A 13,705-nucleotide genomic window follows, 5' to 3' on the forward strand; every position below is an offset into this window, starting at 1 on the left:
GACAGTGTTGGATAGCATGACATGGATTGTTTTTTTTGTTTTTTTTTCTCAATATCTTCATTATCTGGCAAGTTAAAAATAGAATAGTGAATATCCCCACTTAATGTGGAACAATACTGAGTTAACTGAAAGATGATATATATTCCATAGAGTACAGTTACACGGAAAGCCAAACGTTACAACTAAAACAGTGACAAACCACTGAAATTCTTGGCTTTCTTAAGTATTTTGACACACAGTTGATGCTGTTTGAAACAGTGCCCTTTAAAAAACAAATGACACACAAAATTGACACACTGTGTGCACTTTCATCCATCTATTCATCCGCTATACTCGCATTACACTGTAGAGGGTGGAGGGGGGCTGGAGCGTGTCCCAGCTGGCATTGGGTGGGAGGTGGAATACAGCCTGAACAGTTCACTTTTCACGACTCACAAGAATCTCATACATATAGTATAGCACAAAGTTGAAATGTTATGGTTTGGGGTTGATTTGTTGTCTCAGTACCTGAACAGTTTGCAGTGATTGATTCAACTATAAGTTCTGCATTATATCAAAGAGTTCTAGAAGTACTCTTCGTCAAATCTATTTTAATAGATTGTTTTGACAGCAACACAGGCAGCTGTGCATGTCAGTAAGGAAGCATGATCAAGGTTTTATACTAGGAATGAAGCGATGCAGTTTTTTCAGGGCCGATGTCAATAATTGAAAATCAAGAAAGACCAGTAACCGATATGTCAAACCAATATACACTACATGTGTCAGGGTAATCTGTGGCTGACTCCTAACTTAGCTACTATCCACTGATGTAGGCCACTGTTACTCCTGCAACTCCAGTAACATGTTTCTCACCTTCCAAACAAAGCCCATATCTCATTTCACTAATTGTACATCCTCAGTTCCTTTCCTCGACTCCTCTCTATGTGTCTTAGTTTGTCCCACCAGAGATTTGAGCACAGGAGGCAAGGAGGAGACGCACAGAGAGAGGAGTCAAGGCAACAGGTATTAAACAAAATGACACATCCTCACCTTGGAGCATCAGTTTAAAGTGACATCAGTTAAATATAGCATGTGGCACAGATGTATTGCCAGTCCTTTGTTTTTCATAGTCATACAAAACTGTAATGGCACAAACAGGAACCAACAAACTGAATAGCTAATCAAACTCAAACACAGTTCCAAACTCACTTTTTTAAGATGCTGATGCATTGTTTCCAAGCAGCATGTGCCATCACAATAGTGTGTACTATGTTGAGTCCTCACACTCTCACACATGTTTGCACTGCAGCTGTCACATCAGTGGCGTTAAGTGCTGAGGCCTTAGGATGGAGACTAAGACACACACACTCTCACACCCTTTAGTTCTTTGGGTATGTACATCAAGATTATACTGTACATAAAGTGTGTTTTGCTTTATTATTGGTTTTAATACACGCTTTAAAATATATACTGTATACTTGTCTAATTAATGTTCAAGTGTAAATGCTGTCAACCTCAACTCCAAAACCAAGGCCTCTGGAACTCTTATCAAAAAATACAATGTAAAGTTATTTTTATTCATGTTTTATTTTATGTAGGTGAGAGAAATAAGAACAGAGGAAACATCCAGATAAACTGGATGGACTGAAAAGCTCTTTGTCAACACCAGCAGAGTAGCTCTATTGCTGTGCCATGTGGTTCCTTTGTTCCACATGGCATCTTTCACAGCCAAGAGATGTACTCAAAGCTATTCAGTGAGAAAAGGAGTTAATCCTGTCAAATGAAGGAGAATAAAAAGTGGACAGGATGTACCTGGTGTTTTAGAACTTTTAGTTCAGGCTTGTGCTTCTTCTGTGGCCTGTCAACAAGTAACCAGTGGAGACAGAAACATCTTACATGAAGAAAATATTTATTTTTCTAAATGAGCTGATAAAATCAAAAATAGCATTTTGTTTATTTTCTGATGGTTTCTATCAGGAATGCAGCTGTTTGTTTTCAGAAATGCGTCTACTAACACTAACAGGAAACTTTAATGTTAACACATACATGCCTTCATTAAGATGAAAATAAACAGCTTAGTTAATACTCTCTAATATCACTTATATTTTAAATTGACAACATCTACACTTTAGAAAATAGATTTTTCAGGAATTCCAGATGAGGTGCCAATGATTAGAACCTACTTAGGAGTGACAAGTGAAGTCTGTTTTATTTACACCTCTGACATCTCAGGTCTGCTGTTCTCTCTGCCATTAAAGTGTGTGTGGTCATCATGCCAAGGTCTAAACAGCTCTCTTCTGAAAAAAGGTTGAGAATAACTTTGAGTCAGGCAAAGAATTTTAAAAGATATCCAAAGAATTAGAAAAAAAAATCCCACTGTAAACAAAATATCACCTACAGTTGGCATAGATTTACAACAGCTGCAATCTGTCTGGCTGCTACCCCAGCAAATTAATTCCAAGAGGAGATTGCTTGATGAAAAAGAAGTTTCCAACAAACTCAAAATGTTATGACAGGAGCTGCAGGTAATTCTGCACCCGTTGGTGTCAAAGTACTGTATCTACAATCAGAAAGAGATTGGACAAATTTGACCAGCATCGAAGGCATGCCAGGAAGGTGTCTTTTTAGTGCAGCATGCCTTTGCTGACTAAAACCAATAAAAGAAAGGGACGAGACAGCTTGCAGTCAGACAAGGATTTCAAAGAGGATCAGATGTTTGCTTGTCTTCTTGGGGAGTGATAACTGTCTATGTAGCCAGATCCCACAGAACAGCTCTTGTAGCACAAACTGGTGAAAACCTTAATGCTACTATGATAGACAAGTGTGTCACACACTGCAGCTTTCTGTGTATGAGGCTATGTAGCTGAAAACAGGTCAGGGTACCCATACTGACCCCAGTCCCCTTCTAAAAGCACCTGTTGCAGGTGACAATGTTATTGCTGCACTCAGAACCACCTCAGCAGCGCCAACTCTGTCACCTGCAACATTGCAGCAGACCTTGCAACTATCATAGCACCAATGGTTAGAAACACCACTCATCACATACAACGCTCCACTGACTTTGCCCGCAAAGTTCAGAAATTGAAACTGGCTTCAGAGGAAACCCTGGTTTCATGTGATGACACGTGACTTTTTACATGCACACCCACATCTAATGACAGAATCAACCTCACCCACAGCTAGATATGCACCTTGCTAGAGCTCTGTCTGTCTCCCACTTACTTTAAATCCATAATCCTTCTACAGACAGAAGCACAGCTGCACCTTGGGCTCTCCAGTGTCACCCATTGTCGTCATCCTCAACATGGAGGAAGTGGAAAACAGAGTACTGAGCTCATTAAAGGGAACAACTCCCAGCCACTGCTTCAGATATGTGGACGATACCTGGATCAAAATCAAAGCTCAAGAAGTAGAAGCTTCACGGTGCACATTAACTCCATGGACAGTAACGTCAAGTTTACAGTGGAAGATATGAAGGATAACCAACTTCCTTTTATGGACTGTGCTGTGCATGTTGAGAAGAATGGATGACTCAACATTGAAGTCTGCACAAAACCTACACACACAGATGAATATCTGCTGGTTGATTCCCACCACTCACTGGCACACTAGCTGGGAGTCATCAGAACCTTAAAGCATCAGGCTGAGAATGTTCCTTCTGATGCAAAGGGAAAGGAGAAGGAGCATACTTAGATTAGGAAAGCACTGAGGAACTGTGGCTACTTCAACTGGGATCTTCATCAAATCAACGCAAAGATCTAAAACGACGCACCACGGAAAACAGAACGGAAAAACAGGAGGAACAACAATGTTATTCCACAGTAGCTGGTTTGTCTGAGAAACTCAGATGTATGATGTTTTGGATTTTCTCCAAATGTAACATACCAGTGCTCTTCAGACCCATAAAAAACCAACACACATGTGAAACAACATTGTATATTCAATGCAGCAAAGAGTGCAGAGACTAAACAACAGCTTCACAAGCGTATGGCTCAACACAAGACAGCAGTTCATCAGGACAAACTTTAACAGCCACCTCTAAACAGAGGAGGGGGGCTACGACGTCACTTATCTTTAAGACCCTAAAAGAGAAGTCCAGCTGTTGTCTATTCAAGACACATGTTTTAATCATTTAACCATAGAAAATAAAGAGTTATAGGAGTCGTCGGAAACTCAAGACTGAGATGATATACGTGGTCTTTACAAGTGTACGTATAATTTTGTTTACAACTCTACATGACTTTGTATGAAACTGCATTTACTGTGGTAGAATAACATGGTCCATAAAGCGTATTCCTAGTTCCAGCAAATCCCAACAAGCTCCCTTCGAACAATTCAGACAGGAGATCTGAGGACCTCACCCTTAGAAAGACGGCAAATAAGTCTGTTTCACAAAATGTTGAACTTTTCTGCTTCTCTATATCCTACGCAAAGTTTTAGCTTTGTCTCTGCGCTCCCCAGACAGTCCTGCTAACTGGGCACAGGCTTTTAAGACATCATGTTGAAATATCAGAACATCTCAGCAAGTGTTAAGTTTAGTTGCTAACAGCGAGCCGTGAGGAAGCAGCCACAGATTACCTCAAAACAGTGTCTGGAAAACTAACAATGCTTTAAGGTATGGGCCCTGGTGAGCAATGAAAGATATACAACAATAACTAATGAAAAAAACAGGGAAGAACAGCAGACAGAATTGCAAGAGTAGAGAAAACAAAAAATTATGGATCACACAGTAAACAGAGGATGGTGTCCTTGTGCCCTGAGACACTGATGCCATCACTTCTATTGCTATTACACATATTCAGTTCCAATAGTCCTGATCAATGAAGAAGGCTAGTTGTGAATGACAGGTTTCCTGCTATCGCATGCTGTTAAAATATAACATTAAATAGGTACTACTTCCAAATGTCAGTTATTCGATTTCCTTGATTACCAATAATTGGCAATGGCATCAGACCTGAAAAACCTATTTCGGTTGATCCCTAAGAAGCACTATCACAATAAACACATAAAGTGTTATGCTATGGGCTATCTGTTCCTTTTTTTTTCCTGCACACTTTTCTCTTTCCATCATTTTGATAGAAACTGTTCTCTACTGGTCATGAATGTATGCATGTCTAAGTCCAGATAAGCACTTTTGACTTGCTGTACAGTCACTAAAGGGGTTTCTTCACCGTTCAAATGATTTTTCACTCATCCATGGTTGCTCCTTGGTCTGCCATTAATTTAATTTTCCTGAGTGCACCCAACTACCTTTTTGCCAAATACCTCTAAATCTCTTTCATATACTTTTTTTTTTCTTTTAAACTCCATACTGATATCATTTTCACTTGCATGGTCACTTCTCTGCTACTTATACTGACAATTCTGAGCCATATGTGAACTCATTTTGCTCTTGAACTAATGTTAAAACAGCACACTGCTGCCGAAGAAACAATTAGTAGCCAAGTGCAATTTTACTTTGAATGCCTGGAATCTGGGGACTATTTGATGTTAAATGGGATGTATGTAACACATGTGTCTCCAGTATTGATGCAGACCTTCTCTAAATAAATCTGAGACTTTCATTAAGTATTCATTGTTTTATTTCAAACTGAATGTGCTGAAGCACAGAGCTTGAAGAGCAAAAAATATTAATTGTCCAAATATTTGTGACAGTGAACTCAGCCAGATTGTATTTGCTTACATTAAACAACAGTGGTTGACTCAACGGCGTTGATAGACAGTTTCATCTGAATGTAATTGCCCGCTCAGCTGTGTTGCCACCATTTAACTCAGGGGTCGGCTCCGGAGCGCATGCGGCTCTTTCATACCTCTGCTGCAGCTCCTTGTGGTTTGGGAAAATAAATAATGAGTATTTCATTTTAGTGTACTTTTAGTTCATCAGGTTTTGAAACTTAATTCTAAATTTGAAGATTGCAGTGATCTTGTAACATTACAATAATACGTGTTTAATGTTTTGTTGCTCAAAATATGCGTAACAACCGCCGATGTGCGACACCCTCCGGCACACGCAGTGTTGCCAACTTGGCGACTTTCTCAATCCTCTTGACAACTTTTTTTTTTGTCAAAAGCTAATAGTGACAAATCTAGTGACTCTTTCTGGTGTTATGGAGACTTTTCTGGTGAATTGGAGACTCTGACGTGAAAACACGTATCGTATCGCAGTTATAGTCCTCAGTGAGCAGTGATGCTGCCGTGAGCTCCTCCCCATCCCAAAGCGCTCACAGGCAGTCAGCAGTCTGGTCAGCAGTCCTAGCTGCAGTCAGCAGGACAAACACATGTCATTTTTACGTTGCTGCAGGTAGATAATTTAAGTTTGGCTTTTTATTTCATAAATACAAGGAGGACTCAAATAGACACTGAGTATTTTATTCGAAAGTAACCTTCAACCCAGCATCTTTTTTTTTTATCAGAGTTCAAAATGTTTTTGTTGCATGCACAAATAAAATTTAGTTTTTTCTGCAGCAGTTCATTGATTTCATAAATCCAACACACTACAGTTTTTTATACATAGCATAAAGACAAAAAAATGATAGATGCAATGTCATCTTCATTTTAGATGTCAAAAGGGTTTTGTGGCCCTCTGTGTTTTCTTTTCCATGGGAAACAGGTCCAAATGGCTCTTTGAGTGTTTAAGGTTGCCGAACCCTGATTTAACTGATCCTCTTAGAGTCGTGTGAAAAATTAACTGTAGAGTTACGGTCTCTGACATATTTTGCCAAGCAAACATTTGGTCCTCATTGATACGGTGCCTACAGATAAATGTAATATGCCCTGTTGAATAATTTATTTCCCAAAAATATAATTAATATCAATACAGATGTTATATTATTCATGTGAAAATTTAACTCCACCTTTGGTCTAAGGATCTATCATTGCCCGTTTCGCAGAAAAAAAAATTCTAGCAAAATTATCGATCAGTCACTGACATGCTCTTTTTGCCAATTTACATTTAAAAAATTACCCAAGCTGCCAGATTTTGGAGGGTTTTCTACACATAGCATGAATCGTAGCTACACTTTTGGTCAGATGGCTTTACATTATCTTCAAGAAGTCTTGGGCATGATGCAGAATTTGCAGCTGAGCCAACTGAAACTGACTGCAACCTGAAGAGATATAAAGCTGGAATTGTCAGGCATGTGGATGTTTCCTCTGCTTCTATTACTCTCAAATACATGGAAACGGATGATAGAAATTTTGTGTTTCATTTCTGGTGTTTGGCAGGGGAGCAACTAAAATGAACATTATTAATGTATAGTTAATATTTTTGAAATTATCATGTTGATAAGAGGGGCTGCAAGGTGTCTCGGTGGTTAGCACCGTTGCCTCGCAGCAAGAAGGTCACAGGTTCGTGGCCCGATGAGGACACCTGGAATCTTTCTGTGTGGAGTTTGCATGTTCTCCCCGTGAAAGCATGGGTTCTCTCCGGGTTCTCTGACTTCCTCCCACACAGTCCAAAAACATGTTGAGGTTAATTGGTGATTCTAAATTGTCCGTAGGTGTGAATGTGAGTGTGCTTGGTTGTCTGTCTCTAAGTGTAGTCCTGTGATAGACTGGTGACCTGTCCAGGGTGTCCCCTGCCTTCGCCCTAAGTCGGCTGGAATAGGCTCCAGCCCCCCCGCGACTCCAGTGAGGATTAAGTGGTGTATAAATAATGGATGGATGGATGGATATTGATAAGAGTCCCAGTGGCCTAGGAGAATTGTTCAGATTTCTTGTTTGCAGGGTATTTACTTCGAAACCCAAAGATACTCAAAGATACAGAAAATTAGATAACTGTTTACAAACGTCTTCCAACAAAGTGTTTTAATGTGATGTGTCATTGTCAATTATATATCTGTATTACAGGTGTAACAAAGCCTACCAAACGGCATCTAATTGCAAACTTTAATTAACTAAATTAGTTAAATAATTAATGAGATTTACAGTATCAATGTAACAGTATGGAGTACAGAACTGAAACTAGGGATGTCCCTGTCACAGAGTAGAGCAGTGTAACAACAGTAGCGGGTTGAGGACAGTAAAGCACAGTAAAGAACAACTATTAACATATGATCTGTTCTGATACCAATCCCAGTTAGCCATGATCCATCACTTCACCATTTATAGAATCATCATTTCTCCGTGGAGCAAATGCAGAGAAAAAATAAGAAATTATATAAATTAGATGAATATTGGTAACTTTAATGTTCAAGCTGGTGCCATGACAACCTAACTGGCTGCAAATAAATCAATTCAAGACAGCACATTATCCTGGGGTTGTCACAGATTATATTGCTTTACACAAACTTTATCACAAAGACTCATTTTGGGACTTCCCAGTCAAACAATTCCATAATATCAACAACAGTATGTGCTGCATAAAGTGCATGAGCATCCTATATGCTTTACCTGTTATCCTGTGTTTTCCAAATACGTCACCTTTATTTGTATCTTTCTATTTCCATACAGGATTACTATTAATCTATTTTTGATGTTGAAATGAAATGGACAGCACATGTTCTGTGAGTCTTTTTTTCTGAATCTGTCGACAATTGGTCTCTGTGCTGTATGTCAAACACTGTGTGTTTCTGTCTGACTCAAATGTAAATGTAAAACAGTGTCTGTACCTCTTTGACTTTTCGATGTCTGTCCTTGCAGTCTCGGTCTCTGTCTTTATCCCTGCCCTCGTCTCCAGGGTGGCAGGAGTAGGACACAGTCCTCCAGTCCCGTGGAGAGTTGGTGATGCTGGCAACCTTTGACTCAGTGGCACTGTTCTCCTCGTTCAGTGAGCGGGACGACCTTCTGGTGAACATGCTCTTCTTCAGAGCTTTCATCCTGAGGCTGTTGCTATTACACCCATCTGTGCAGCACCACTCCCCAACATGGCCACTGTCCATTTTGACATTGTGACCAGTGGTGTGGCATTGGAAAATTTGAGGTGAGAGGGTGATGTCAGAATGTGGATGTGGGTGGGACTTATCTGGGGTTGCATTGGACCCGGATGCTGATGCTGTATCCCCTTGCCTCCCATTGGACTCAGGCTCCTGGATCTTCTCATCCAGCTTGTTGAGCTTTGAAAGTACCTGGGAGATCTCACTTCGAACCCCCGACAGAGACTCCAGTTTCTTTTCAATCTCGCCAATTCTCATCACCAGCTTACACACACTTGATTTGAGCTCATCATCTGTGTTTTCTAGTGAATGGAAAAGGCGATCCAGCTGGACCTTGGCTAGTTTGATTGTGTTACGGTCAGGGGAGCTGTCACCTTCAGACTTAAGCGTTACCTGAGAGAGAGACCCGTTACTGTTGTAACATGATGACTGGACAATGCCCAAAGAGTCACAAACACTCATATCATCCAGAAAACGAAAAATGTCACTTATGTCATCACTAATCATCTCAGAGTCCTCATCGGAGTGTTTGAAGGCATGTCTTTCTCTGTCACTATACTTAGATGGATATTGCTTCACCTTCTTCTGTTCGGCCTGTTCTGTTTGAGTCCCAACACTCGAGGAACTGTCCCCTCTTTGAAAGGATGCAGCACTCATTTTTTTGTCCCTAAACATTTTGGTTGCCTCTCTTTTTTCCATAACTGCAGGTCCACTTGCCATCAGAGTTATTTCCTTTGTTTTAATTCCATTACTTTTCTTTGCAAAGCCAGGAGAAGCTACAACCTTTTCCTTTGGGCTGTGAAAATGCTGCCCACTATCAGTGTCAATTATGCTGATGTTGCAATGGTGGTTTTCTTTGAGTGGTTTGTTGTCCAAAAAAGGCCTCTCAAAGTCTGGAGGCCCCTCTTCTGTGTTAAGACTGAGGCTCTTCACGGGCCACGCCGACTGTTTCCCTGCTTTGTTACTGTGCTTTCTGCTGCTGATGCAATCAGAGACTGTGGTTGGACCGAAGTATGTAGATGCCTGTAAGTCGTCCAGGCTCTCGTGCTTCACCCTCTGTCTGTCTTGAAGTGGAGAGTTGAGTGTCGGTTCAAAGTAGGGATTACTGTAGGGCAGTTCGAAGCTATGGTTGAAAAAGGTAGCAGGCTTGTGCATCTCCCTTCTATGGTAGCCGTCTGCAGCCTTACTGCCCTGTTTGCCCTCAGTGGTGACGACCTACAACAGTAACCCAGATAAGCCAGCTTTAAAACACACTCATGCAGCAAACACAGGGAACTGCATATTGATAGTAATTATAGGGAATAAAAACTCAGAATAACAAAATATCACAAGACTACAGTAAGAAGTCATAATTAGTGTCAGGAAAAAATAATCCTAGACCACAAGTCCTCTGTGGTATTTTGTTTGTAATAGACGGACCGTCAGGCTGTGTATAAATTAGACACTGCGCAGAACCTTCAACTCTTAACGCCTAATTTATATGTGAGGAAGTCATACAGGTTAGGGCAGGTACAGATACAATATTACTTGAGAATGAATAACTCGAGAAAATTTGCACAATGACAGACACGTTCTTACTCCCTTGTTTTCAGTCTATTAAATACATGATGTGGAATATTCCAGTATTTCCCCTTTTTCGGCAGTGGGGGCTTAGAAAAGTACATTTTCTTAACCACTGCACTGAAGTACATTTTAAGTACTTGTACTTTAGTTAGGTTTTTCATTTTATATTACCTCACATTGCACTTTATATTCCTTATATATATATATCAAACAGCTAAACACTGATCAGCCACAACAGTAAAACCACCTGCCTAATATTGTGTAAGTCTGTGTAGGCTGCCAAACAGCTCTGACCCAGCTGGCCATGGACAAGAGTTCTCCTTTGGGTGCTGTGGTTTGTGGGTTGGGGCCTCCGTGGATCAGGATTGTACCAGCGCATCCTACAAATTCTTCAACAAATTAGGCTTTGTCTTTCATTGCCTCGAGCTCTTTGTGGTCTTGCCTCAGTCATTGCTGAGCCGTTTTTGCAGAGTGGTAGGGCACACTGTGTGCCTGCAGGAGGTCGCTGGTGTTGGGGAGGGTCACTGCCACAGAAAGTGTGCTTGGACTATGACACTGTTCATGTAGGTGGTATGTGTCAAAGTAAGCCCCACATGAATGCCAGGACCCAAGATTTCCCAGCAGAATGCTGCATTGTAATGATATGATCAGTGTGGCCCAATTCATCTGTCAGACACCAGAGAGCACCTCCAGAGGTCCCGTGTCTATGGCCTAACAGGTCAGCAATATTCTGTCAACCCAAGGAGGACCTACACAATAAAAGGCAAGTGGCTTTAATGATGCAGTTGTGATCAGTGTACATCAGCTACCAAAGTGATTAAATTATAACTTATTACAGTAATTGTCAGCTCAAGGTGTTTTATATTTGTTGAACTTAAGATTACATGAATATTTGCAATGGTTCCTCTTGCTGCTATGGTTTCCTAGAATTTTAATTATAACAGTAAACAGTCTTTTTTTTATGTCATGGTTTTAAATAAAATCACCCTTGAAACATTTTACTTCATTGTGTACTGAAAGGCACTGAGACACAGCATCAGAGGTACAGCTATTTTAATTATATGTTCTAAATATTCCTGTAACTCTAATCCCAAATTCTTAATTCATATTTTTAGAGTCTAAGAAAACGTGTGTGTAACATCTTTAGGACAACACACATTTTTGTCACTTTGTCACACAATCACCTATTTAGAGGAACATTACCATAAAAATTAAAGTAGCCTTTTCTCTTTTACATCTTGTAATAGCATCCTAAAAACACAGACCTGTGGTGAGAAGGATGCAAAGCTGTGAAAGTCCTCCTTAAAAATGTTCCTCTTCTGGATGCAGGAGTGAACAGAAAAGGGCTCTGGATGGCCAATGTGCTGCAGGGACTCCTGTTCGATAGCAGACTCACTGTCTATGTCCATGGGAAAATAGGTGCTCTGCATTTCACAAGGTGGTGAAGGTGGACTGGTGCCAGAGTACTGGGGCAGGTGATGCAGTTTGTCCAGAGAGGCTGCTCTACATGACAGGTCTTTGCTGATGCCCAGAAGGAAATTGGGGTCTGAGGTGGGAATAAACTGCTGGCGGTTGTTGCACTCAGCTGATTTGGAACAGGGAGGAGCACTCTGAGCCACAGGGTGCTGCTGGGAGCGATGGTGATGATGATGGTGATGGTGTCCGTCCCTGGACTCATCCATGTGCTCATAACTAATACCTCTGTCACAGTTTTGATGCTTAAAGGCATCATTGTCAGACGTACACAGCTCCACCGATTGGTTCTTGTGAAATTTGGCTCTGTGCATCATGGGGAGCTTGTCTTTGGCTATTCCTCCATTCATCTGGATCAAGTTAAACATGGTAACAATGTCTGCAGCCACCATGAGCTTCTTGGACTGTGGGTCCTCCATGGAGCAGCGCATCTTGTCCTTGAAGAGAGTGGCTGGGAAGGCGGGATCCAGGCAAGCCATGTAGAACAGCAGGCTGCGGAGCTTGGCTAAGTGCACCAGATCAAAACGAGCACACAGATACTTGCACAGATTCTGGTAGGACATGGTGTTCCGCTTAACGTCGAGTTCCTCCAGGATCCGGTCCAGGAACACAAAATATTCTGAGTCGGGGTCCATGGTTACTGAGTGGCAGGAACAGGCCTACGAAGAAGGTCCTACTTCAGAAGGGTGACAGCTGGAAACCACACACCCAAATGTTCATTCAGTGTGAATTTGCTGCTTTTCTTCCTGGACAGAAGACAAATAAAGGATTCCAGAAGACCAAGGGGAGGCAGTGACAACAAAGGCGAACCTAAAATGACACTTGGCTGGTTTAATTAGGCATAAAAGGCTTTCTAGCAGCAATTCATCCTGAACAGAAGCTGCATTCCGACAGTAACAGAAGCAGCAGAGCCTCTGATACACGTTCCAGCTTTAATTCAGTTGCGTTTGCACATCATCACTTACGCTGAGGTCCTGGCAACAGAGCGGAGAATCATCTGATCAGCTCGGTGCAACACAGCATGTCGCTCATCACAGAGCCAACAAAAGACTGGATAAACTCAGAGTAACATCGTCATCTGGATATGAATCCGCAGTGTGATGTCCTCCGACACAAGCAGCCGAAAGGGTTTTACAAGGACAAGCTTTCACCCATCCAATTATCAGTCGGTCTAAATAGGGGGGAAAAGCGTAAAGCAAACCCAGTGCAACCTCATATGCATGGGCACAGGCAAATACTGATCAGATAATCCAGTGTCCCGGCTGCTGCGGACGTCAGACACAGACCCATGCTCCCTGACAGTCCCAGCGGGCGGGACTGTCTCCATGGCCTGTGTTCGCTCTCCCTCCTGGAGCTCGACCTATTAGTGTCGTGACGCTGTGGCGACGGAGCTGTCCGAGAGTTGAAATTGCATGCTGTGCTGAAAACCGACGACTGTCAAGTCAAACACAACGTACACGATCACCGCCGGTTTCCGCTTTCAGCAGAAATGTCTAAAAGAGGCGTTCCTGAAAATCAAGACTTTATTTTACAAGATGAAAGAGGTTTTTGTTTGTTTGTTTTTTATGACGGTAATTAGATGTAACAATAGAATATTGCGCATATGGGAAGTTACAAACTAACATGCTGCTTTTAAACTGTTACAGGTTAACATGTAGTCTGACATTGGTACGGTACTCAATTTCTATTTTCATTACCAAGTAAACTGCATTTTAATATTTTAATGTTTAAAATTCTAGTTGAATAGAAATTTTAAAATGAGCTACTTCTAAATGTCATATATTGTTTGGTAGAGTACACAAGCATATTTAACAGAA

At 41.3% G+C, this 13,705-nt stretch overlaps 1 protein-coding gene across 1 annotated transcript in view; it reads right to left on the reverse strand.

Moving 5' to 3' along the window:
- The window catches only part of minar1 (membrane integral NOTCH2 associated receptor 1), a 30,290-nt gene extending 17,767 nt beyond the window's left edge, over window positions 1-12,523 (reverse strand). Inside the window, exons 1-2 of the mRNA XM_008294751.1 lie at window positions 11,681-12,523; window positions 8,589-10,067 (exon numbers count right to left, since the gene is read on the reverse strand). Coding sequence (XP_008292973.1) covers window positions 8,589-10,067; window positions 11,681-12,523 — 2,322 coding nt within the window. The remainder of the gene's footprint in view (window positions 1-8,588; window positions 10,068-11,680) is intronic.
- Between the last annotated feature and the right edge of the window lie 1,182 nt (window positions 12,524-13,705).

Source organism: Stegastes partitus, unplaced genomic scaffold, assembly GCF_000690725.1.
Source record: "Stegastes partitus isolate 25-593 unplaced genomic scaffold, Stegastes_partitus-1.0.2 Scaffold991, whole genome shotgun sequence".
Classification (NCBI taxonomy): domain Eukaryota; kingdom Metazoa; phylum Chordata; class Actinopteri; family Pomacentridae; genus Stegastes; species Stegastes partitus.